At 39.0% G+C, this 23,193-nt stretch overlaps 1 protein-coding gene across 22 annotated transcripts in view; it reads left to right on the plus strand.

Moving 5' to 3' along the window:
• Window positions 1-23,193, plus strand: part of LOC136849126 (tyrosine aminotransferase-like) — a 123,045-nt gene that overhangs the window by 23,778 nt on the left and 76,074 nt on the right. For all 22 annotated transcript variants that reach the window (XM_067122151.1, XM_067122170.1, XM_067122160.1 and 19 more), the window contains 2 exons: window positions 12,555-12,659; window positions 13,211-13,281. In XM_067122151.1, coding sequence (XP_066978252.1) covers window positions 12,555-12,659; window positions 13,211-13,281 — 176 coding nt within the window. The remainder of the gene's footprint in view (window positions 1-12,554; window positions 12,660-13,210; window positions 13,282-23,193) is intronic.

Here is a 23,193-nt window from a genome sequence, read left to right on the forward strand (position 1 = left end):
CGGAGTCACGGGACGTAGCCTAAAATGTGGCATGATGAAATTCTAACGCTACAGAAAAATGAATGATGCACTTTATTGGATGTGGCATGGTACGAATTTTTAATGAATGTGCATCTGGAAATGTAGCTGAGCGTCATGAAATTGCAATATTTCATTATTTGGGTTTTAGTGTTCATGATGTTCATTCCTGATATCAGTTTGTTCATCACTAGTATCTACCACCGCTAATGGTCTCGTAATTATATTTATTTGGATGGGTTTTAAAAACCGTTATGTTATGGTTTAGCCTACTGCCCGAATCACTTCCCTTTAGTCTTTAGCAGCCTCTGGTATGACGAAGATTGGTACTGCAGTAAATAGTCAACATACATAGCAAATAAGCGTAGTTTGTGATAGACCTGAAAGACTGCTCGGAGATCTTGTTCCAATAGTAATCCTAACTCTGTAGTCTAATTACTTTTTCCTGATAGTTATTCGCACTGAATTCTCTCTCTCTCTCTCTCTCTCTCTCTCTCTCTCTCTCTCTCTCTCTCTCTCTCTCTCTCTGACTGGGGACTTGAAAAAGCTCGATGATTTGATAAAGAGAGCCGAAAATATATTGACTATTGCAAAATATTATTTTGATAGTAACGGCCTATTACTTAACGAAGGCAGGACCCAGGTCATTTTCTTTGGATCAAGACAGTATATCTCTCGCATCCCGGAGAACACGAACATAAAATTCACTAATGTGACACTTGTTCCGTCACACACAGTTAAAAACCTGGGAGTTTTCATGGATTGTAGCATGACTTTTAATGGACATATTGACGAACTACGCAAAAAGGTAACTGGCATCCTGTTATATCTTAACAGAGTGAGTGAGTGATAGATTTGAGCCAGACTGTCGAGTCATGGTGATACAGTCGTTGGTACTGAGTGTCCTGAATTACTGTTTGCGGGTCTGGGGTTCGACCAATAAAACCCAGTTGGAAAGGATCAAGAAAATACAAAATTTTGCCGCAAAGGTCTCCGTTGGAGGTGCCCGAAAACATGACCATGTTACTCCAATATTTGAAAAACTGAATTGGCTGCGAATGGAGCAGAAGTACTTTTACGATATACGCCTCTTGATTTATAAAATCAGAAATAAACTTCTGCCAGAATGGCTCTTTTCCTTGCCAACGGTAGGCCAGAATCGTACTGAGAACATTAACACGAGGCACCAGGATCACTTATCTGTTCCGAGAACTTTCACCGATACGGGAGCGAGGCGTCTAGGTGTGTGTGGTCCCGTGTTCTGGAACCGTCTGCCTGCTGATATCAAGCAGCGCGAAACCATATCTTCTTTTAAATCTCATTTGATTGCACACTTACTCCAAAAATGAGAAACTCTTCATTTTTAACCTTAGGTTCTCATTACTGTCATAAGTTTTAGGAGCTTTAGAAGTATTCTCTTCTATACCGAATAAAAGTTGTGAAATTTTATCTTTGGTTGTAAACTCTGTTTACTTTATCTTTTATGAGAATTAGCTAATTTATTATTTTACTGATTTGAAAGTTTTCACTTGATTGTTTTTAAGGATCGTATTCATTTTATGCCTATATTATTGTATGTTGTTTATCTTACTGCATTTCTGTTGCATAGAGTCGAAAATTTTTATTGCATTTCCGTTTTTATTGATATCAGTGATATTGTTTTGCAATATGTCACCTGTATACTAGTTGCAGGTCCTGTGATAATGAATACTGTTTATTATGTAAAACTCTTTATAAAACTATGAATAGACCTGTGTTACTCAAGAAAGAGTAAAATTATGTAATAGCCATTTTTAATGGAATAAAGAATTTGACTTTGACTTTGACTTTGACTTTGACTCTCTCTCTCTCTCTCTCTCTCTCTCTCTCTCTCTCTCTCTCTCTCTCTCTCTCTCTCTCTCTCTCTCTCTCACTTTGGTCTTTATCCTAGTTTTACTGCTTGCGACAGTTTCCATTTACCTGACACACTTAAAGGAATTTCAGTTGATTTCTAATTGGTTAGCAGATGAAAATCGTTTCAATTATTGTATTTCTGAACGAGTGGAATAAGGTGTAGGAAGTCAAATTATAATTCAGTGAAAAGGAACACCTGGAACATCGGCATCTTAAATAGCAATGCTACGACTCAACACGACATATTATTCATCTCCTGGTAAATTCCAGAGACGATTTTACTTATTTGTCAAAAGCCTCAACATTAAGCCAAAATGTCTTTTTGACGGTGATTTTACAGCACGAAACTTTAATATTAGAGTTTCGCCTGCTGGGGGGTCGGTATCGTGTTTCCACAGAATCAGGCCACACCACGCACGGCTGCAGACATGTATACGCACAGACGCAGCAGACACACACACACACACACACGCGTGTGTGTGTGTTTCTGAGACAAACGAACATGAGTATTTGGTAGCAGTTCGGTTATGTAGATAAAGGAGGACGATATGTCGGTGTAAAGTGTTGGAAAGTAGACTAAAAAGTGCTGGATAGATGGGATTGAAGAGTTAGGCTACTGGAATGGAAAGGCCCTGGTACCCAGGAAGCAAGAGTGTGTGCAATATAGGATGGCACAGAATACAAAAACACACATACACATATATATATATATATATATATATATATATATATATATATATATATATATATATATATATATATATATATATATATATATATATATATATATATATATATATATATATATGTGTGTGTGTGTTTGTGTGTGGAACCAATAGACTCACGAAGAGGCATCCTCCGTGTGAAATTCAAAAACTTAAATTTATGGACTGTGATTTTTCATTTTGGAAATTTTTTTTTTTTTGCAAACTTTTTTTTGGCTGTGTTCTCTTATATTTTTAGAAATAAATTCGATAATAACTCTAGTGTAGCACTGAAGCCCTATCGCCTTGAGAATGAATAAATATAGCTGCATAGTAAGATAGTAAGAGTTTTTGTCCCACATCTTTTTACATACATCTGCCAGAAAATATATATTTATATATATATATATATATATACTATATATATATATATATATATACTATATATATATATATATATATATATATATATATATATGTATATATATATGTATATATACTATATATATATATATATATATATATATATATATATATATATATATATATACTGTATATATAATTTATATATGTTTGTGTGTATGTGTATTTTTTCCACCATATACCTTTATTCCTTTAGCGGGGTGGATTTACAGGTGTTGCCCTTTTGGTCTTCTGCAAGTTCTTATGGGATGAGGTTGCTAGCCCCACGCCTTCCTTGGATGTTCAGGAGCATATTTTCCGACAGCTTCAACTATCCATAAAGGGACCAGGACTGGCGTTGCTTAACTTGGCTGAAGAGCCCAGGTTTTTGCCGGTGGATAATCTTGCAATTCATTCAGGATCCTTTCAGAAGAGCATCTAAGGTTTTCTCTGTCGCTCTTGTTGCTATGAAGAGAGAGCAGCCAGATTCGCTGAACAGCAGCACCAATGTGCGGTAAATGTGCATCGCTGCCGAAGTTCTCAGTTCCAGAGGTCCTTTATTCCTCTCACCATTGGACTGTGGAACAGCCTTTCTGAGGATGTCGTGCAAATGGAACTTCAGAAGTTCAAGCTGAGATGCAACGCATTACTATCCCTCATACAATTCTCCTTGTATTTTAATAATTTTCTTACATTTTTATTTATATATTAGTTAATTTATCTGTTTTCCCAAGAACAGATCTCTTTCTGTATTTTTCGTTACCTTCTATTACTTCCTTCGAATGAACACCATATTCTTTGGGAGCCTGAATTTCAAGTCAATGGCCCATATTGGCTTGTCCCATATCAATAGTGTTCATCTTCTGAATAATAATAATAATTGCTGTTTCAACATCATTTAGCTTATAGAGAGTCTTCTCTATTCTTATTATATAGTTCTCGTCTGCAGGTAGGTGGTAGAATAAATTTCCAAAGGACAAGGAAAGATATTCTGCTTTCATTGTTTATTTTATTCCTAAGCCTCGACGTACATGCAGGTGGTCATCTAATGAGAGAATGTATGAAATTGTTGTTGTTTAAGATAAGCCAGCCTTGTGCCGGCACAGGCTGTTGCTCCTGGAGCACCCCTTGACTTGTTGATCTGTGACAAGACAAGAAACAGTGCTTTTCTGGGAGTTAGTTAGTGAGTCCTAGCCTGGTGGGAGAGGGCTGAGAAGGAAAAGGAAGTGAGCTTGTGTTTGAGGGAAAGGCAGGCTGTGTTGATAATAAACACACACACACACACATTTACATGCACACACACAAAGTATAACACTTGCACAGAAATGAGCAACCTTTGCTGTCCCACTTACCATTTTACCTGAAAAAAAACCTTCATGCATAGAAATGAACAGCTTTTGCTGTCCTACTTACTATCATTTTACCTGGTAGGAGGTGGGACAGCACGAAGTTCCCATGTTTCCCTATGTTACCCAAGATGTGTCTGGTGATCTGTGCTGGTGTCCACTCATTTTCAGTGACATTTGACCTGAGAGGCTGTATCCCTGGACAGCCGAGTAGGTAATGCATGAGGGGCTGATTCACAGCTTGGTCACAGCACTGTTATGGCCTGTCATCATTCCCAGTCAGTTGCCAGCTGCATAGATATCCTAGCCTTAGCCTGTGTGTGATTACAGAGAGTTTTCTGGTAGTTGGCATGGTGATGTCGTGGAGCTTGAGATTTGTGACGTCCACATACCACTTGGAGGTTCTTGAATTTTGTAAATAGTGCCGTCACACTTCACTCTCTTCTTGAAATCTGGCATAGCCTTTTGCCCTTTCTTTTAGTTGCAGAAGCGATGGTTACATCTTCATGCTCACTGTACTGCAGCTGAGAATACTTTTGGCTAGGGTGTTGGCCTCTTCATTTCCCTGGATTCCTACAAGACTAGGTATCCAGTTAGGGACAACCCTCCTGCCAGCAGCTTGATGTGACTTGGCCATTACTTTGATTGCTTATATCAGTGTCATTTTTTCTTTGGGCTTGGTTGCCTTGAGTGCAAGGATTGCTCCTTTGGAGTTGGTGCGTACTGTCAGGTGCCCTTCTTTTAAGATGGAGCCACCTAAGGTTTTGAAGACTGCCATTAGTTCGGCTTGTAGGATGGAAGCAGTGTTGGATGCCTCCAGCTTCCTTTGAAGTTTTGGGTGACCACTGCTGCTGCTGGTGTTTGTGGATCAACTGACCCATCTATAAAATGTGTTTTCAGCTGCTGTGCTCCTGATTGCTTCTTCTGCTACTGTCCTCATCTGTGATGCTATGCATAGTGCCTTGCTTGCCGGTAGCACTGTAAAGTTGTACTGGATTGGGTCTTCAACACAGGGAGTTGGTTCTTGGTATCCCTCAGGTGGGACGTCCTTTGACATGCTTTTCCTGCGTCCTGCATATCTAGTTGTCTCGGTCTGGAGTATACTGCTGGCGAGCATTTAAGGAGGGTTTAGCTCCTCATGCAGGTTTATGCATGCATGCATTTTATCCTTTAGCAGTCCATTTCTGTCACTTCTGATAGTTTTTTGCAGTATAGTGGCATTCTTTGGCATATCCTGTGAGTGAGAGATTGTAGCTGTGTCTCTGCCCTCAAGAGACATAGAGATGTATTCTCATCCACACTGGGGCCCCCAGCATTAGTTTAATGGCATTGTTCTGGATGACCTCCAGCCTCAGCTGCTGATCCTTCCTGAGACTTGTCAGGACTGATGCTGCATATTCTCCTTGTGCCCTGACAGGTTACATGTAGAACTTTCTGATCAAATGATATGTAGCTCCTTGCAGATTGTGATCCTCTTCAGAGTGTTGAGTCCCATTCTTGTTTTGACCTTGAGGAGCTGTATCTCTCTCAGGAGATAGTGTGTTTGCAATGCAGACTTCCACGTATGTGTAGCTGTCCACCCAGTCTATGGTGTCTCCCTTCAGCAGAAGGATGGGTGGGTTTTGACCATGCTTTATTGCCATGGCTTTCATTTTGTTTATGTTGATCTTAAGTCCCAGTTGTGTGCATTTTTCTTCTATTCGCTGCAAGGCTTCTTGCATCTTGTGGAGTGGTCTTGGAGGGATTGTGCTAAAATTGTAAACGTCATCATCATATATAAAAACCTCTGCTCCCTGCAATAGTTCTAGGCAGGCTAGATCCTCCATTAGAACACTGAACAGGAAAGGGCCTAGAATACCTACCTGGGGAGTGCCATTTTCGAGGGGGCAGTACTCTGATGTTTTGCCTCGGAACACTACCCTGACTTCTCTGCCTTGCATATAGCTTTTTGTCCATGCAAGTAGGGTGCCTTTGATCCTCTTCTGGACTATAGTATGTCGAGCGTATTTGGCCAAAAGTGGGTGTAGTGTGGATGTAGCAGTGATGCCAAACGTGCTTTCCTCATTATGCGAATCGACATTTAGATTCTTTAAAAGAAGACTTTATATGACATATCCACTAATAATTGAGAGCAATTTTGTGACCAAATATTGCTATAGATATAGCATATGAAATTATTAATTGAGACAATGTGACAGTGCTTTCCTCACATGTTGTCAAATCTGCATTTACCCTAAGGGGATGGTGAGGAGGAAAACAATTATACCTTCGGGTCAGTAGCCCCGAGTTAATCCTTGTTACTTACCATCGAGATAAAGTTTGGCAATATGTACAATTTTAAGGAAAAAATCACCCCCCCAAAAAAACAAAATAAAGCAACAACCACTACAAATATAGAAAAAGATGTAGATTACGTAAAGAAAAAACATTCCAAAATTATGAATTTCATTACTTAATATTATTACTTAAAAGGAAAGAGAGAGTTAACTGGAATTAGTTAATTTTTTAATTAGATTTAATTTTTGGTCACATACAGTGTCTTTATTCTAATAATGACCTACTGTTTTCAAAAGAGGCATGGACTCTAAACTCTGCTATTTATAAGAAAAAGAAAACGAGGGAATAAAGCAGAGGATTATAACAGATCAAGACTGTGTTTCCTTCGATAAACGGAAATATGTCAACAGTGTAAGGTGATTGGGGTCCCCCTTATTGACGTAATTCGTTTGTTCACCTATAGGGAGGAGAGGATGATTGCAGTGTTCACCAGCTCATATGCCTTTTCTAGGTTTAGAAAGACCACTATGGAGCTTCTGCTATTTATGGCACATAAAACATCTGTGAGGCACTCATGGGTGCCAACCCCTTCCCTATAGGCATACAGCCTATGGTGTAAGGAACCTGCCTTCCATATGAGCCTGTTTACAATCATTCTTTAAGCTACTTTCTCTGTGCAGTTGATGAGAGGTATTGGCCTGGCTCCTTAGGCTTTACGTTTGATTGCATATCCTGTTGCCCCCATTCCTTCAGCCTGGTGTGCTCTTCATACGTCCTGTTTATCAGAAGGAGATATACCTGCTTGGCAGAGTTGTCCATGTGCCTTAGCACGCTGTAGGTGATTGCATTTGCACCAGGGGCTGTGTCTCTTTTCCCCTTGCTGTGTGCACTGTTTAGTTCATCAATGTTGAAGGATGTATTTGTGTCATGTGGCATGTTGCAGGCAGTGTTGATTTCTCTCCACCTTGAAGGGGTAAGCGCACTTATTTTTTCCTGTGTCATTTGAGGAAGGTTGTGTGACTTTGTTCTCTCTGCAAAGTTCCTGGCTATGTTGCCAGCTTCCTCTTGAGGGTTGGGATGGATGTTCTGCACTGTCCTATCCTTTTTTGCAATTTTTGCAAGGAATTTCCAGATTTGGGTCATTGGTGTCTGTCTGCTAATGTTGGCACACCATTCATACTATGCCTGTAATTTGATCTCTTATGTCTCTGCTGTGGCATGGGTTATACCTCTCTAAGGAGTCTGTGCATGTCATCTGACTGATTTTACTGAAAGAGTTTTCTGACATTGTTGATTCTGGCCTTAAGTTCTTTGACTCTTTTGCAATAATACCATGCTTCCTTGTGGTTGGTCCTGTCTTGTTTGAGCCTTAGCATGGAGGCATTTGCTGCTTCTCTAAGTTTGCCTATGAACTCCTCATAGAAGAGCTCTATGTTGTTTGATGGGTTTTCCATCTCATCATGGTGGTTTCAAAAACAGCCCAGTTGGCAAACTTAGGGTTCCATGTCCTGGGGGGTAGGGTGGCCAGTATGGGAGGAGTTTTTTGAGTTGTAGGCCAATTTCAAGGCCATGTAATCCCCTGTAAGGATTTCATGCAACCTCCATGTTACTTGCTCCCTTAAGGCCGAGTTTACCTAGGATAGGTCCAGCCTTCCTCCTCTTAGATGAGTTGGCATGCCATTATTTAGCAGGCACACTTCTGTGAATTTACAAGTTAACTGGTGTAGGTGTTGACCTGTTGGACTGGTGTGTTGTAAGTTCGAAAAAGGGTAATGTGCATTAAAGTCCCCAACAATTAAAGCATTTTCCCATGTTGCTGTGCTAAACATTGCTTCCCCCTCAAAGGAGCCATTTGGACTTCTGTAGATGTGTATTGTGAGTGTTGTGTTGGCAAGTGTGATTTTTACAGTGTTTCTGTGTTTTCCCCACATGGAATGTTGTTGATTTTCTTAGATGGAATTGTATTTTAAAACAAGTGTGATTAAACCCCTTTTAGTGTCAGTGTGTGGTGTTCTGTAGACCCTGTGTCCACTGAAGGAAAAATTGGCACTTTTCCATACTAGTGTTTCCTGTAACAGTATGATGTCATAGTTTTGTGTTTGTGTGTATGCTTGTAGGAATGCTTGTTTGTGTTTACACTGAGAACGTTCCACTGTAGAATTTTGATGGCATTTGTATCACTGCAATCATTTACTTCATTTGCACTTTCACTGTCACTTATTTCACTGACTAGCACTGGGTGTGCTCCGAACACTGGCACCAGGGATGGCACTGACACTGGATCTGGGGATGAACCTGACACTGGCATTGGGGATGAAGCTGACACTGGCTGTGTGTGTGCAGCACAATTTGCACTGCTGTTGCTTACTTTTGCTGGCATTGATCTGTGTCATGTCACCCCACCTTGTTGAGGAACATGGCAACTATGTCTGTGGTGATATCATATTGGAGCTGGATGCTGCACATGTCTGCGAAGATGTATAGCTTGCAGATCAGGAAGTTGGAGAACTTCTCAATGCGCACAACATATCTGTTGTTTTAGTGTTGGGAGGATGTTGTTGTACCTGTGGGGTTGGGGAGGAGGAGAGGAAACAGGGCCGTATGGTTCTTGGGTGCTGGGGTCAGTGGTTCTGGATGTGTGATTGGGAGAGGATGGTATGTATGTGGTGGGCTAAGGAGATGAAGTGGGAGGATTGGAGAAGGTGATTTTCCTTCTTGGGTTGGTGGACGGTTTCTGGGGTGTGTGGGGATGGTCTGGGTGTGGTCTGGTGTGTGATGAGGCTGGTGTCTCTGCTCTCTGGGTCTGCATGCGTGGTTGAGACGACTCTGTGACCTTGGGGTTCGTTCGAGGCCCACTTGCTGCTGCTGCATATGAATGTGGCCTCTGCTGGTGGGTGATTGCTGGGGCTCTCTGGAAGGGTCTGGTGGGCTGCTCTAGGCTGGGGAGGCTTCTAGATGTGATGTCCTTGAGTCTGTTGATCTCCTGCAGCCATATAGGGCACTTTCTGTTCCAGACATGGTGGCTGCCCTTGCACACTGGACATCTTGCTTTGGTGAGCTCTTCTGACTTGTGCTTGTCTGTGCAGGTTTGAGTGGGATGCCTCCCACTGCACCCTGTTTGGGCAGTACATGCACTGCTGTGGTGTCCATACCTCTGATGGCTGTAGCATCTCAGAGGCTCGCGAGTGTAATCAGTGACGGGGAAGGTGCCCTATACTCCCAAATTGATTCTCTCTGGCTGCTTTCTCTTCCACAAGATGAGTACCTTCTTGGTCTGGCGAGGGTTTGAACCCTTTGTGGTGCATCTCTCTGCCTTGGCAATCTGTGGATGGTCAAGAAATTATGTTAATATCAAAGGAGTGGGGATAATGGCCCAGTATACATTTTATGAGTCTTCTTCGGTTTCAATAACTGAAAATATTGTGTCTTCATTTTTTTTAGAGTGCAATGAGATCACCTCATATGGTAGGCCTTACCTTAAAAAACTTTACCTGGATATTTGCTTTCTAAATCTTTAACTAATGCATAAGGGCTACTATCTGTAAGTGGGGTGATCATATATTTAGCCTCAGGGTGGGCGGGGTCTGCTGCGCGTACTCCTTGTTTGTTCTTCTTCCTGTTCACAAGGATAAATCCATTGTTTTTGTCATTTGTATTTATGGCAGACATGGGTTCTGGTTTGTTGGAGGTGGCAGAGTCAAGATGAGGTCATGTTGGTTCTGGGGCATCTGCAAAAGAAGAAGAAGACGTTGTCCGGTTCCAGTTTTAATAACTGAAAATATTGTGTCTTCATTTTTTGAGAGTGCAATGAGATCACCTCATAAGGTAGGCCTTACCTTAAAAACTTTACCTGGATATTTGCTTTCTAAATCTTTAACTAATGCATAAGGACTACTACCTGTAAGTGGGGTGATCATATACTTAGCCTCAGGGTGGGCAGGGTCTGCTGCACGTACTCCTTGTTTGTTCTTCTTCCTGTTCACAAGGATAAATCCATCGTTTTTGTCATTTGTATTTATGGAAGAGGTGGGTTCTGGTTTGTCAGAGGTGGCAGAGTCAAGATGAGGTCGCGTTGGTTCTGGGGCATCTGCAAAAGAAGAAGAAGAAGACGTCGTCTGGTTCCAAGTCTTGGCCACTATCTTGACAGGAGATGTGGGATCCAAGCACTAGATGGCTGCTGCACTGGCTGTGGGCTGTGTGAGAGTGTCCATGACTGCATGAAGGTCGCCAACTGTCTGTGGGGAGAGAAGAGGGTCCTGAAAAGAGAGGTGATGATGGAAGAAAGATGGAGATGTTTATATTTTCGGGAGAGGGATTCTCTCACTGCTGTAAGGGGGTGAGGTGCTCCTGTCTGGTGACTGGCTGGAAAGAGGGTTATCATCATCGCTGACTGATCAGCTGGAGAGAAGTGGGCTGGCACTATCGCTCGCTGCCGCTTGCACTCACCAATGGGATCTCACTCTGGGAGAGAGAGATGTTACTACTACGAGAGCCAAGCAGTAACTGAATTGAAAGGTAGACAGGTATTTTTAGCAGGAAGGCTGGATTGATGTTTTGGTGGGTTGAATTTTCATTGGTCAGTTTTTGACTCAGGCAGGTGAATTTTTATTGGTCAGTTTATGCTCAGGGGATCTATGTTGTAAAGCCTGCAGGCATTTGAACCTTCTTGGTTGTATTAATCGTGTATCCTCCACTGGTATTACCGGCATAAGGGTTCACTCCAGTGCGGGGGTGTTTGTCTCTCTCTCTCTCTCTCTCTCTCTCTCTCTCTCTCTCTCTCTCTCTCTCTGCCTCAATGGTATTTGGCTGCTTTTGGCTGTTTCAAAAAGAGAAGAGTTGATTAATGCTGTAAAAATTATAGATACAGCAACAGACTGCCAACGTCTCTGGTTTCTTGAAGTGTTGCACATCACTGGAAAAAGCCTAGCATAAATATTGTCAAAGAAACTGAGTTTCTCCCGACAATCATTAGGAGAAACAGCCAAAACCAGCTGGCGCCAAGTACCATCAAGGTGGAGAGAAAGAAAGAGGGATAAAGACGTATAAACACCCCCGCACCGGAGCGAACCCTTACACTAGTAGTACCAGCAGAGGGTACATCAGTAGAAACGCCCCCAACCTCCACGATTAATAAGGCCAAGAAGGTCCAAACGCCTGCAGGCTTTACAATGTACAGTGGATCCCCCAAAGCAACAACTGACAAATGAAAATTCGAAACACCAAGACATCAATCCACCCTTCCTGCTATAAATGCCTATCTACCTTTCAATTTCATACATTCTCTCATTACATGGCCACCTGTGTGTGTGTCGATGCACAAGAGTAAAATAAACACTGAAAGCAGAATATCTTAACAAATTTATTATACCACCTACCTGCAGACAAGAAGAATGTAATAAGAATAGAGAAGACTCTCTACATGCTAAATGTTGAAACAGCAGTTTTTTTTTTAAATAATACTGTCCTAAAAGAGGGACTCCTTCCTAATAATAATAATAATAATAATAATAATAATAATAATAATAATAATAATGTTCTTGTGATTCTGACAACTTCTCATGACAGGTATCACTTCAAAACTGATATCGTGAAGCAAGGACCTCATAAGGCTCTGTGGCATCCTGGAATCGAAATTTCATGCATTCATATTAAGCATAGCACTAAAAACAGAACATTCTTAATATTCATATTTTTTTAAGAATAGTGAAGTAATCCTTATTAAGATAAAATTTTGAATATGAATCTAGGTCCTCATCACCTCCAGAGTATCAAGCATATGCTCATATTACCTTGTATTCGTCTCTTAAGTAGTTGTACTTCTCTTATTGTAGATTCTGTGTTGTCATAAAATTTTAAGTCATCATTTTTCCATGAGCAAGTACAATAACTATGCCGGGCATTTTGTCTTATGCAGGTGATCCTACAGTGTTTGGGAACTTGACTCCTGCTGAGGAAATTACAGAGGCTGTTGTCACATCTATAAGAAGTGGAAAATACAATGGTTATGGGCCCAGTACAGGTACGTGAAAAGCAGTTTTTTCTGTTTTTTTCAACGAATGTCTCACTTTTTTTGAGGATTCGTTATATTTAATGAGTAAATCTGTTTTTCATAGATAACTGTTTAATGCATGAAATTAAATAGGAAATTTTCTCTGATTTCGCTGTGGCAAAAGAGTTATGCTTGCCAAGCCCATGTTACTTTCACAACTGAAGTGAGACAAAATTCAAAGTTACCAAGACTCGCTTTCTAAGTCTTGCAGCCTTACGCTGTCTGAATTCAGTTGCCTTGGTTGTAACAACATCATTAGATTTGTATGACGAATGTTTGAATGAAAAACGTTTCCAGAGAAATGAAAACTGAACAACAACAACAATGTTTATGATTTGCTAAACAGCTTACTGACATATTTTCATTGCTAAAGTCAGTAACAAGGATGCGTTCCTTATAATTCATTCTAAAAATTTAATGATCTTATTTATTTATTAAGACTATACATGTTGCCTAAAATAAAAAGAGAAAGTTACTGGTTTTTTTTTACTTGACGTTTGTTTTTTACTTCCTTGATTTAGGATTTGTTGAGGCGAGAGAGGCTGTTGCCAAATACTGTTCAGTGCCAGACGTTGCGGAACTTGAAGCGAAGGTGAGTTGACACTGGGATTTTCCTGAATAAATTTCGAGATAATCAATAGCATGGATGAACAGATAAATGATGAATGAGTAAAAAAAAAAAAGTACTTAATTCTTTAAGTTAATAGGATGCCAAGTTAGATTCTTCTGAATGATGGGGATGGGGAAGTTAACAAGTAAGGTATGCTGTCTGGATGAGAGAAAGTTTACAGCGGATTGGGTAAAGAGATGTTTGTCCATTTATTCAAAAGGAAGGGTGAATGATAAAGATGAATATAAGAATTACAGGGACAACTTTACTCGACATGCCTGGAAAAGCATATTGTAAAGTTTTGATGAGAGTGTATGAGAGACAATAGAAGGTTTGACACTGGAAGAACTGTATGGTCTTAAACTTGGAAGAGTGTGTGTGGATAGCGTTCGTTGAGGAACTGTCATGTGATGAAGGGGGGTTTGTGCTAAAGTTATATTGGCAAAGAAGTTGGTCTCAGAAAGTGTGTATTGCCGCTAGTATAACTGTTCGGTATTTTCTTGGACAGAGTGATGACACAATTCTGGTGGAAGGTTTCGGGGCTGACACAATTGGCTAGCTCTCGAAGGTGGAATGACGTCACACTATAGCTGGTTCACTTAGGTAGATTCTTGGGCCTACGAGACGTTTGTTTGGTGGTCTTTGATTGGCTGGTACTAATAGGTAGGCGGCTCGCTCACTGTCTCATTTTTATGTCTGTAGCTCAGAAAGCTAGCAATATGTTTATATTTCTTCATTTATTTCACGTTTTGCACAAGATAGGAAAGTTTTGGTCATACCATAGGATTCAGTATTAATTGTACAACTAAATCATGATTTCCTGAACTCAATAAGATAAAATACAAAGGAATTACGAGTAAAAGTGAAGAGAGAAGCATTTAATTCTTTATACCTGATTTTACTTATCATCGGATTTTGCATCATTCATGCGATCAAGACAAAATAAAACTCGTGTTTTCACACAATAAATTCACCCTGAATACGCTGGTGCTTTCAGATTTTAGATGCGTGTGATATGTGAAGAGAAAATGAAGAATGTGTCTTATTATGTTACATCCATTCTTGAGTCAGTTTGGAAGTAGTACATCTTTTTATTTCTTATGATGAAATCTATTGGCGATGTAACGAATATAAAATTCTGTCTTTTTCAGAATGTGTTTGAAGTACTCTTACACCAGAATGTTTATTCCTTTATATACATGTTACATTTGATAATTATGTAGGCCTGTTATTTATCATGTAGCCTACAGTTGCAAGTTTCTCACCTAGACTAAACTAAAACCAACACATCCAGGTGCATCCATCTGACTATCAATTTTTTCTTATCAAATATTTCCAGACATATGGACATATATGATATTGGAGTGAAAAAGTTCAACAGTCATAATGGAAATTCTATGCATTTGTTTACAGAAAATTTAATGACATAATAATATGGTAAATATCGTCGAAACTGCAAACTTCTCATATCACTAACTGGCAACTGTCAACGGCGCCTCAACGCTCTCGCTGTTTGCAGATCACCGTCTCCCGGCACTACCGCCAAACTGAGTCAAGAACAGATGCAACATAATAAGACATATTCTTTATTTTCTCTTCACTTATCACACGCATCTAAAATCTGAAAGCACTAGCGCATTCAGGGTGAATTTATTGTATGAAAACACGATTTTTATTTTATCTTGATCGCATGAATGATGCAAAATCCGATGATAAGTAAAATCAGGTATAAAGAATTAAAAGCTTCTCTCTTCACTCCTACTCATTGTAATTCCTTTGTGTTTTATCTTATTGATTTCATGAAGTCATGATTTAGTTGTACAATTAATACCGAATCCTATGGTATGACCAAAACTTTCCTATCTTGTGCAAAATGTGAGGTAGTTTGCTGAGCTGCAGATGTAAAAATGAGACAGTGAGCAAGCCGCCTACCTCCCAGTACCAGCCAATCAGAAGCCGCCGAACAAACGTCTCGTAGGCCCAAGAATCTACCTTAAGTGAACCAGCTATAGTTAACAGTCCAAATGATTACCAGAACGGGATTTGACTCCGTTCGGTAGTGCTGAATTTCGTGCATGAGCGATGACACCACAGATTTGAGTTCCTGGAATTGTGAAGTCTGCAATTGATATCCCTGATAAAAGATATAATATCAAGTTATATATCATTATGAAGATTTGGATAATTTTGTCTGCATTTTTTTTATCATGCACAACCTAAATACACAAGCATTTTTTCTTTTAAATTAGCGTTGGCCTAAATAAGCGATCCCACATAGAACATATTAATTGAAATGAAGCAGCCATGTCAAATGTTAATATCACTGAGAGAATAGGCCTGCACGTCAGTTTCTTATATTTTGAGGCAATGACAGGTCATAGACCTACACGTCAATTTCTTATATTCTGAGGCAATGACAGGGCATAGGCCTGCACATCAAATTCTTATATTTTGAAACAATGACAGGGCATGGGTCTACACGTCAATTTCTTAGTATAGTAGTTTCAACTCCACGATATGTAATGTATATGCATAAAGTGGAATGTACACATGCATAAGCAAGTGCACATACACATACATGCGTGGATGGCCATAGTAATTGTAACACCACTTACACCACAGTGAATAAAAGTACAACTTGTGCGCACGTAGCCGATGACACACACAGATCAATCATAGGACTGTCTCAGCCTTACACAAACTATCAAACTGCTCTCAATGAACTATATTGAAGATATATTTACAAAAGGGATAACAAATGATATTACTGTGATGAGTAAATATAAGGCTGCTGTAGCATTTCTATGAAAATGAAGGCTATGGTAGGAAAGCATCATAAGATACTTAACGAAATAAGAAAAAATAAACCATAGCTGAAAAAGTTATGTATAAGATGATCCAAACCAGTCTGCGAGTAGCCCATGATTCATTTGCTTTTGGGGGCATTCTTGTAGATTACCCTTTTGGACAAAAGGATACATAAGTCAGTAATTTTCTCTCTCTCTCTCTCTCTCTCTCTCTCTCTCTCTCTCTCTCTCTCTCTCTCTCTCTCTCTCTCTGTTGTTTGGAGAATATTCTAGCGTAGACTATATGCATAAAGATCTCGATTACTTTTAATTAAAACAAATTACTAAATTTCAATTAACAAGAGTAGGCAGATAATTCTTTACACCAGCATTTTATGAATAGGTCTGTGTTTATTCTGCAATGTTAGGTTACCATATGAACATTTTTCGGAGACACTCCAAGCACCACAACAACAGCAACAAAAACAAGAATAACAACAACAAGGACCACAATAAAACGGCTGAATATAAGACAGAACTATAATCCAAACGTCATAAAGACATAAGACATTATAGACCTAGGTCTATGTCATTTTTTTATGATCCCATTATGTCGAAAGGAGATAATGTCATTAAGAAAACTCTAAGCAAATTATGTTCAATATGACTCGTATAGCCTATCATACTGTAACTTCTAAGTTAAAGAAAGGCATATTCTGGTTTTGCACAGTACAGTCACTGCTTGTCATCCCTGTGAATGTGTAAATGACTGCAATGAAATCGATTTTATGACTATTAAAAGGTAGTAATTTCCTGAAATCATTATGAAATACCAGTCTGCATAGCGCTGAGAAACTCTGTGAGAGGTGCTAAAGAAAGAGCAGGAAGACAAGTACTGAAGGTTCATTGATGTTGTTGTTTCAGATTTAACTGGCCTTGTGCCAGCCTGGGCTCTTGCTCCTAGAGCACCCCTTACTCTATGTTAGATGAAAACTTTATTATGATGCATGAAAGTGATATCGGTGGGGGTGGTTTATTGATGAAGCGACCCGCTTATAAAACGGCGTGCAGACATCGGCATATACGCAGACGCCAATACAAAATTTACAAGTGACCCGAGGTCAAACTATTTCTCTACACAAAACAGGACAGGTACATATAGAAAACATGATTAACAATAGCTGGTTGGACACAAAAAATACTCTGACGCATGTACTATGTACATTCAGCAAGGAAAGTGAGGATACAGTTTTCATTAGATTTCGTTCATCGAATTTTAATTTTTTTCTTACAGAAAACACATAATCTCGGTAAATTTACTCTAGAATATGAAAATACAATCCAAATTTTATCATATATGTTAAAACTGCAAAACAAAAACGCGTTCAGATACTTAAAAACACCATGCATGTCCGAAGTAATCAGAATTTCTCAGATAACTTCGTTCATAGAGATCTAAAAGATGGTGTGTGGATATCTCGGTGTAGTACTGTTTATCAGAACGGCAATATTTACACGTTTTCCGCTATGAACAGGTTTATTATTACATCATCATATGAGGTAATCATAATTTCTTTAATTTTTACACATTCATATTTGTATTTCACGGTGTTAAAAGTCAGTTGGAATTAATGGCAGTAAATGTTGTGACAGCTAGGGTAGGTTGACCAAATCTATTTAATTCTGCAAGAGCGTTCTCTATGACGTGAGGAGCAGCGCAAGAACTTCGGCGGGAAAACACAAGTAACTGGATGTTTCTTGACGTTGCCATAGTTTCTCTCTCTCTCTCTCTCTCTCTCTCCATTGCTAAAACATACTATACAAATATAGTATTGCTCAATCTCTAAAAGAAAAAAATAATGAAATGAGTAGCTCTACATATAGGCCTAGGCTTACACAACAGCAGACTCTCTTTCTCTCTCTCTCTCAACATAACATTGCATTCATTCCTTTATTGTTCCCCACGTTTTTCGTTGGACATTGCTCAAATTTAACTCTTAATTTCATTATGGAAGATCGCGCTTCCGATTATGCAAGCATTCCATTCACTGTGGTGTCATAAATTCATTTGTGTAAGGTTACTTGGTAGGTTATGTCAAAAAATGTTTATTTTGCTCAGAACTGTCGCTGCAAATTACAACTTGAACGAACACTGTAAAGCTTACTACTGCATTTAAGTATCAATGATTTCAGAATTGTAGAATATGGTTGAAAGTTATAGGAGGTCAAGCAAAAAACAAATACAATAAGACTGAAGCTCTTCCCCTTTCTAAAGTTGCCAGATGTCACATTATTGAGCAATATATGTCCGAAGATTTAAAAAACTGTATCCTAACTTTCCTTGCTGAGTGTACAAGGGCAAATGAACAGGTAATAAATATACAAATCACAATAATGATAATAAGGTTGTGTACGTGCAACCTCGGGTCAGCTGTGAAGGCACCGTAGAAAACGGGATGTTTATCATAGAGAACCCGTTGAGCAGGGATTTTACAACTCTTTGTGTTAAATTTAGACTGGTGAACACGCTTGACAATATCAAATGGTAATTATCATTGTTCAGTGGTTCAAGTGCACCGATTCGAATGCAGACATTCCTTGTGTCACCTCCATATTCAGATGGAACTCACATATGAAACAACATTGCAGCACTGCGCAACACTCCTGACTTCATTCATATTTTCCTGATTTTTTTTACCATTTTTAAGGAAGTATTATGATTTTATTTCAGGAAATATTATAATGTTTCCTTTTGATAATTAGCAGAGCGTATTTTAGTTTGGTAAAACAACCATTGCAAAATAAATGAAGATGAAAAGAACCACAGATTAACCAACTTTTCGAAACCATTGCCAACCAATCAGCTTCAAGGAATGGTCGTGACATAATCAGTGGACGGGGCTTAGCTGCAAAGCTAGGTGGACTTTGCTATAGTGAAAATTCTCGTTTGCTTATAGTCATACTACTGTATTTTTCTCCCTACTTTAGCTAACATTCACTTTGATCTTTCCCTCTTTGTTAAAAGTACACCAGTCTCTGCAAATTTGTACCATCACCAATTCTGTATTACCAGCAAACATCAATCATTTTACCTTCATTCACAAACAATTCGAATTATCAACAAACTTGTTATCTGTTTCTTCTCACAAATTCTCTCATTGTTCAATCCTGTGAAGCATTCGGGGTTTTGTCTTTTGAAAAACAAGAGCAGCACTTTAACTGGCATGGGGATGGAAGCCTCTCACCAAGTTCGAGTCCTGTGTCAGGTTATGGAGAATTATGATATAAAATAGTAAATCTTGGTGTTATCCCAGAAATGCAGATGTTCCAAGTATTAACAAGTAAAAAATGCGCCAAAATTTCTTCGGCGCAATCGAGTTTTCTGTACAACATATAGTGCTGTATGAAACTCTCAGCCACGGCCCATGAAACTCTCAGCCGCGGCCCATGACACTTTCAGCCACGGCCCGGTGGTGGCATGTGTTGTTGGCACCTTTAGCGGTGCCAGACGCACGATCATATCTAACTTTAACCTTAAATAAATTAAAAACTACTGAGGCTAGAGGTCTGCAATTTGGTATGTTTGGTGACTGGAGAGTGGATGATCAACATACCAATATGCAGCCTCATTAGTTTTTAAGATCTGAGGGCGGACAGAAAACGTGCGGACGGACAGACAAATAGACATCTCAATGGCTTTCTTTTACAGAAAACTAAAAAGCAAGGTGGGATCGTAGTGATTATATCAGTGTTAAAAGATACGGAATGAAGTGATAAAGGATGATTAATGACTGGTCGAGAATAAGACTACCTTGACTCTTAAGCATAACATGATGGCGAAAACGTAAATAGGACAAAGCAAAACTAAAGACGGCTGCGATTACATTAGCCATCCACTAATGTAAAATGATGATAACTAAAATAGAAGCAGTGTTATAATTCTGCATCCTTATGAAAAGAGAATTAATTCAATAACGAGATTTATTTGAAAGACTCTTAAGAGAAGTCTACAGTACACTCCTATGCCCACAGGAAAGGAAAGGCACGCCAAGTAGTCAATACTGTGTCATCTTCTGAGGGCGATCTTGAAAGATTTGGGAAGCCCTGAAGTCACAAGTATCAAAATGAGAGACTGACTGTCCTTTTGCTCTTTCTTACGTAATCTCTGCTAAAATAGTTCCCGTAATTCCAGGAATTCACAACAGATGTGAGTTGAGCTTTTATTGTATTTCGTCCTTTCTTTTGATTGAACCATAAGATGATGGTCAGTGAGCTTGATATAAAACAACTTTTAACAAAATTGAAATCCTTTTGACTGAAAGATATTAACAGCATAATGTAGAAGAGAATCAAAATTAAATTAGATAGAAATGGAACCTATTTTGACAAATCCAGACAACACAATTACACATTGATATGAGTTTTTTCAGACACTCCCTGCATGTGTATAATTATGTCTGTGTATCCCTCTTATTGTTACAAACTTGTGAACATCAATTAAAGATAAGAGCCCAACTTAAGACAAGTATACATTAATTTCCTTGAAATACACAGATTTCTCTCTCTCTCTCTCTCTCTCTCTCTCTCTCTCTCTCTCAAGGTCGATACACTTAAAATCAGTCATTTCAGCAGTCTTTTCCTCTGTGTCTTGCAATACTAGTACCATTTACTCTCTCTCTCTCTCTCTCTCTCTCTCTCTCTCTCTGTGTGTGTGTGTGTGTGTGTGTGTGTGTGTGTGTGTGTGTGTGTGTGTGTGTGTGTGTGTGTGTGTGTATGTAGTACCCGCCTATGTTTTCCATAACATGGAATATTGTTCTACTCAGAAAAATCTTGAGAAAGATAAGAAAATGAACCATAAAACCGCACTCTCAAACAACCGTTAATTATATATGTGACCTTTTAATCAGAATTTGATTGGCCGTGTGTTACCGATTGTTTGTCTGAAAAAACAAATAATTGCGAGTGAGATGATGTTTACCGATTTTCATGATGTCTCTGTTCCTGTCCTCACTGATGTAAGCAGACAGTGTCGCTGCCAAACAGAAGTGCTGATACGTTGGATGTCATCAGTACTGTAGGACATCGTCGTCTTTTCTCTGCGGTTCAGTCGTAACAGCCACTCTTGAAAGTCCTGGCACACTTCTCAGAGAATTTCGTTCACCAATAGATGTTTTTTTTTTCTTTTCTAAACTCACATAGAAACCTAACTTTACAACCGAAAAAAGATTAATATGCATACAAACAATATAATATATAAAATTGGCAGAAAAATAACACGAATTAACAAAATTTAACGAAACATTTTGAAACCCAAAACCAGACAAAACTGTCGTTCGGTGAAATTAGAAGATTGAAGTACGGAGCACGCTGATCTTCTTCAAAATCTAAATAACTGTTACTATACTTGTGCTATTGCATTCGGATATTTATATTTAAGACTCAAATAATTAAATTAATATCAATATCTTTATATATTCGTTTTAATGAAAAATAAGGAATAAGATTTCCTCCGCATTTGAGTGACACCGTTTGTGATGACGTCACTCATCGTGTGGGCGGGAAACCAAACCATTTAACATAAATCGGTAGACTGTCAACTTTATCGAGATGGGTCTTTACTGTTGGCGTCCCAGGAAAACACGGAAACCTTTAAAAAAATTACGTAAAGAAAAGTTTGTTGGTAAAAGGTGAATAAAAAACACTATGTAGAATTAAAAAGGACTAAGTCCAAATAATAAGGTGTCACTAAAGATGAACTTTAGTTTGCTTTTTCTTTGTTGTAAGTCTGTTATAACAATCATATTGTTTTACTTCATAATGTTCCGTTCATAAGAATGAACGCTTTATTGTCATAACATCTATCATAAGAATTATGAATTTATATTACCATAGGCCCATGGTAAAGATGAGACCGTTAGACGTCTCTTTATAGTATCGCCCTATTATGAATGACACTAGGGAGATAGGGAGTAGGCCCAGAATCTATGCCCATTTTCTTCATCATCTTAATTGTAATTTTCATTATCTTTTACAATCGTTTTATCACTTATACCTATTATCTTAAAAACATCCAGCCATCACGGAAGAGCGGAAGAATTACTACAGCAGCCCTATGGGGATGGATGGTTGCCAGTGGTCCAGAGGAACTTGTAGAAATAGTCGCACAACTGAACAGTTCCGTTATATTAGCGTTCTAGGGGAAGTTTTGGTGCCACCATTGAGAACCCAGCTATTCCCCGACTCAGAACCATTTGATGTAGTCATGGGCAACTCTGCTGTCCATAATGCCCAAACTGTAAAAGAATGGTTCATAGAACATCCACACTTAATCAGAATCGAATGGTCAGCAGTCACCTGTCCTAAATGCCATTGACAGTATTTGGGGTTATATAACTAATAAAGGGAATGCAAGGAATGCCAAGACCAGTAATCACGTAATTAGACTTCCCAAGTCAGCCAGGGAGTCACTTAATCCATTGTGAAATGACAGAGCGTTCAATGTCTGAGAGATTTTATGCTATTGACAATAGGGGTTCGTACTTGAGTGGCGGGGAGGAGGTGCACGGATCTTTAAATTCTACTATAGTCTGTATTTTTATGTAGTAATTGTATGCACTGCACTCACTGGTTTATTGATCTACTTATTTATTTATATTTATATCTCTATAAGAAACATGTAATTATGTGAAAAATGGTATAGAGATTATAAATATACGGATAAATACATTTAGTCATATTATATTCAATATATCATTTACGTAACATCTTAAAGGATAGTGTTGTAGTCAGTCGCAGCAATGCTGAGCAAACAAATACGTGATTATAGTCAAAGAATGGGAATATAAACGAAGCAAGCAGGCAGCTCACAAACCACCAAGCGCCCCCACCTCTCTCTCTCTCTCTCTCTCTCTCTCTCCTCTCTCTCTCTCTCTCTCTCTCTCTCTCTCTCTCTCTTTGTTATAATATTAGCTTCTGCTAAAACCAATAAAAACAAAAGGGTAAGTATTAGAAAGAAATTTTGTGATAAAAAAAAAACAGCGCACTCTTTATCTCCTCTGTGAGTCTACTTTTTCCTGTAGTAGGCGACGTATGACCTGGTGGCATATTG

Source organism: Macrobrachium rosenbergii, chromosome 2, assembly GCF_040412425.1.
Source record: "Macrobrachium rosenbergii isolate ZJJX-2024 chromosome 2, ASM4041242v1, whole genome shotgun sequence".
In the NCBI taxonomy this organism is placed as follows: Eukaryota; Metazoa; Arthropoda; class Malacostraca; order Decapoda; family Palaemonidae; genus Macrobrachium; species Macrobrachium rosenbergii.